This window comes from Bison bison, unplaced genomic scaffold (assembly GCF_000754665.1).
Source record: "Bison bison bison isolate TAMUID 2011002044 unplaced genomic scaffold, Bison_UMD1.0 scf7180017864036, whole genome shotgun sequence".
In the NCBI taxonomy this organism is placed as follows: Eukaryota; Metazoa; Chordata; class Mammalia; order Artiodactyla; family Bovidae; genus Bison; species Bison bison.
The window spans coordinates 394,519-398,625 of NW_011494608.1; the positions used below are offsets into that span (position 1 = coordinate 394,519).

A 4,107-nucleotide genomic window follows, 5' to 3' on the forward strand; every position below is an offset into this window, starting at 1 on the left:
GGACATGACTAAGGGATTTTCACTCACTCCATAAAAAATAAAACAAACTAAAAATCCTCTATTTATCCATAATTGTTTTTTCTTATTTCTGAAACTTTGTTTTATGTGCTTAGTATGTAAAGCCAAAGAATTGATGCTTTTGAACTGTGGTATTGGAGAAGACTTGAGAGTCCCTTGGACTGCAAGGAGATCTGACCAGTCCATCCTACAGAAAATCAGTCCTGAATATTCATTGGAAGGACTGATGTTGAAGCTGAAACTCCAATACTTTGGCCACCTGATGCAAAGAACTGACTCATTTGAAAAGATCCTGATGCTGGGAAGGATTGAAGGTGAGAGGAGAAGGGGATGACAGAGGATGAGATGGTTGGATGACATCACCAATTCAGTGGACATGAGTTTAAGTAAATTCTGGGAGTTGGTGACGGACAAGGCAGGCCTGGCATGCTGCAGTCCATGGAGTCGAAAAGAGTCGGACACAACTGAGCAACTGAACTGAATTGACTGATGTAAATCTATGCAATTTCTTTAAAGGATGCTTTTCTTGGAAGCATCCTTTCATCAAAAAGCTTTTTCTGGTGTAGCTAAAATGTTTATAAAAAGCATTTCTCAATTATTCATAGGTGTGTGATGATATGATATAGCCATATGATATCAACAACATATCTCAGCTTGAAATTGGGACTTCCCTGGTAGTCCAGTGCTTAAGACTCTGAACTTCCAATGCAGGCGGCTTGGGTTCAATCCCTGGTTGGGAAACTAAGATTCTACATGCTGCTGCTGCTGCTGCTAAGTTGCTTCAGTCGTGTCCAACTCTGTGCGACCCCATAGACAGCAGCCCACAAGGCTCCCCAGTCCCTGGGATTCTACAGGCAAGAACACTAGAATGGGTTGCCATTTCCTTCTCCAATGCATGAAAGGGAAAAGTGAAAGTGAAGTCGCTCAGTCGTGTCCGACTCTTAGCGACCCCATGGACTGCAGCCCACCAGGCTCCTCTGTCCATAGGATTTTCCAGGAAAGAGTACTGGACATGCTGCTAGGTGTGGTCAAAAAAAAAAAATAGAGAGAGCTTGAAATTAATGGTAAACAATACTGTCCACCAAATGAATTAAGACTTAAAAGTAGGAAACGCGATTTAAAGGATTTGTTATAAGCAGCTGATGAAGTCTACAATATAACAGGCAATGCATTAGGAGGATGATTCTAACTGGAGTTTCCTATTTAAGGTGAACTGAGAGGAAATAATATAAAACTGATTTTTCCTCTACGTGCCTTTAAGAAAATGTGGACACTATGAAAAGCCACTGAGCTGGACCTCAAATTGAATGCTAACTTATCACATAACAAGTACAAAGTTTGAGACCAGATGCTTAAACCTTCTGCATAACAGAGTCCATCTATATAGTTTTAAAGATGGTGTGAACTAGAGACCGCTGAGCATCCTTCCAGCAATAATATCCTATGGCTTTGAGGGTACTTAACTTCCCCTGGCAAATGCATACACAGATCACATCTCAGGAGACTAGCCACCCTAATTTGATAGTCACAGTAGTATCAATACAAAATGAATTCAATATTAAGAAAGGAGTTCTTTTTTCTCTAAATCATAATCTGCAGTGAGAGGTTAGTGCAGAGAAGCACTAATTATTTCATTTTCCCCCACTCACTGCTCCCAGGCTTGATCTTGCTCTCTCTGGGCAGACATCAACACTAAAAGTAGTTTCTTTGACTTTCAACATGAGAGCTCACACCACGGCCTCTTTTTTCCTCACCAGACTTTCCCTTATTCTCAGGAGACAGTGTAGACACAGATTAAAGAAAGCCAGCTCTGTTCAGGTTCACATCCCAGATACATTGCTGACTGTGTGACAATCGGCAGGTTGCTTAACCTCTCTGTTCTTCAGATTCCTCAACTGCAAAATGGAGGTAGTGTCTGTCTCACAAGATTTTTGTGAGAACTCGAGGAGTTGACACAGAGATGCCACGCAGAACATTGCCTAGAAGGCAGCAAGAACATGACGATCATAAGCCCTTATTACCATCTTCTCTCGGAAGCTCAAGTTTTTTCTTCTGATGTAGAAAGTTCAGAACTGTGGAAAGAGCAGTAAAAGCCAAGGAGCTTGTATCTTAGTTTTTTATTCCATCGTGACTGATATTTTAAAATAAGCGTTGGCTTTCTTCCTCAAAGGGAGAAGCTCCAAAAGGGCTGGCCCTCCTCTTTTGCTCACCACTGCACCTGCAGCATCTGACACGAGGTGTATCAGTGTTAGTTGCTCAGTCACGTCCGACTCTTTGTGACCCTGTGAACTGCAGCCCGCCAGGCTCCTGTGTCCATGGAATTCTCCTGGCAAGGATACAGGAGTGGGTTGCCATTTCCTTACTCCAGGGAATCTTCCTGATCCAGGGATCAAACCCAGGTCTCCCACATTGCAGGCAGGTTTTTTTTTACCGTCTGAGCCACAGGGTAGGAACTCCAGTATGAGTCTGATATGTTAATGATTTAACAAATGAAAGTGGACAGGATTCAAAGGCAGAGGGCAAAGGATAATCCACGGAAAAGTAAAAAATATTGATAAGCAAAACAGAAAACAATGGGATGAGGATAAGGGAAGGGAGAAGAAATAACACTCTCAAGATTTGGGACAGTGTAAACATTTAAAATCACCATCCCCTTGCCACCACCAGACTGTCAGCTCTTCCAGGGAAAATACCCCACCATCTACCACAGTCTCTTGATTTAGAAGTATTCACTATGACACTTCTACAACAAGTGATAAATTCAGGGTAACTGTATAAAAGTGCAATTTGGAAAGGTCAAAGATAGTGTCGGTATTGGAATAGTTCAGCCTGAAATAATTGGTACAATCTAAAATATATAAGTAACTGCTAATTCTGCCACTTCACAGTGTCTTGGTATATTCATAATCATATTTACAACACTGACTGTAAACAGATGCTATTACTGCCTTCATTTTGGAGGTGAGGAAGTCTCACAGCTGGTGGCAGGAAGGTGCACGAGGTAAGGCCATAGGGTCGGGTCCCTCAACCACGAGGCTACACTGCTCCCAGTGGGGCTCAGAGACAGCGACTAGCCCACGCTGCAGGCAAGGGAACGCGCGGGCTCGAACCGGGCGTGTCTGACGCCAAGACGCTTAGACTTTCCACGAGCCCTTCCATCAAGTGCCATGCCTTTCTCCCCCAGCCCCACGCCTGCCCCACTTTACAGATCGGGAACCTGGGTCTCGCCGAGGCCAAGCAGCCCAGCCAGTCGGCGCAGGGCCTGCCCCAGCCGGGTCTGCAGAAGGCCAAGGGCCGGAGGGGTTAGGATCCGCGGGCAGAAGGGGCGTCGAGAGTCCCGAGAGGCCCGGGACGATGCCTAGAATGGGGACGATCGAGAGCGGAAGATTGGAGGGGGCGCTTACTCCGTCCCATGTCGCCCCTCGAGGGTCTCGGGCCCGGGAAGCTCCACCAGGACCCGCCAGGACTCCCCAGTCGCCTCGCAGTCTCTCCTCCGCGCGTCCGCACCTGGGAACCATGGCAACGGGGACTCTACGGAGGCCGCGCGGGGCCAGGCGGGGCCGCGTTTCCCGACTCTGGAGGGGCTGGGAGGAGAGTCTGCCCCAGAGAAGATCCGGGTGTCCCATAACCCAGACCTAGTCCTCCTCCACGGCCCCATCCTCCATCTCGGCAAACTGCTTCCCTGACCACAGATCAGCTGGCCAAACTAAACACAGAACCACAGGACACTCTGTTTCCTGAGGGGAGCTGCCTCCTGAGTCCCCTTAGCCTGTCCTTTGCTCTTTTCTCTTTGTATTTGATTTAAGGCCTTCCACACTGGAATCTGGAATCAAGATTGCCGGGAGAAATATCAGTAACCTCAGATATGCAGATGACACTACCTTATGGCAGAAAGTGAAGAGGAACTAAAAAGCCTCTTGAAGGTGAAAAAGAGTGAAAAAGTTGGCTTAAAACTCAACATTTAGAAAACTAAGATCATGGCATCTGGTCCCATCACTTCATGGGAAATAGATGGGGAAACAGTGGAAACAGTGTCAGACTTTATTTTTGGGGGGCTCCAAAATCACTGCAGATGGTGATTGCAGCCAT

At 46.3% G+C, this 4,107-nt stretch overlaps 1 protein-coding gene across 3 annotated transcripts in view; it reads right to left on the reverse strand.

Moving 5' to 3' along the window:
- Positions 1 to 3,667, reverse strand: part of LRRC6 (leucine rich repeat containing 6) — a 71,221-nt gene extending 67,554 nt beyond the window's left edge. For all 3 annotated transcript variants that reach the window (XM_010834767.1, XM_010834766.1, XM_010834768.1), the window contains exon 1: positions 3,423 to 3,667. In XM_010834767.1, the coding sequence (XP_010833069.1) occupies positions 3,423 to 3,432 (10 nt within the window). In that variant the 5' untranslated portion in view covers positions 3,433 to 3,667. The remainder of the gene's footprint in view (positions 1 to 3,422) is intronic.
- Positions 3,668 to 4,107: the final 440 nt, after the last annotated feature.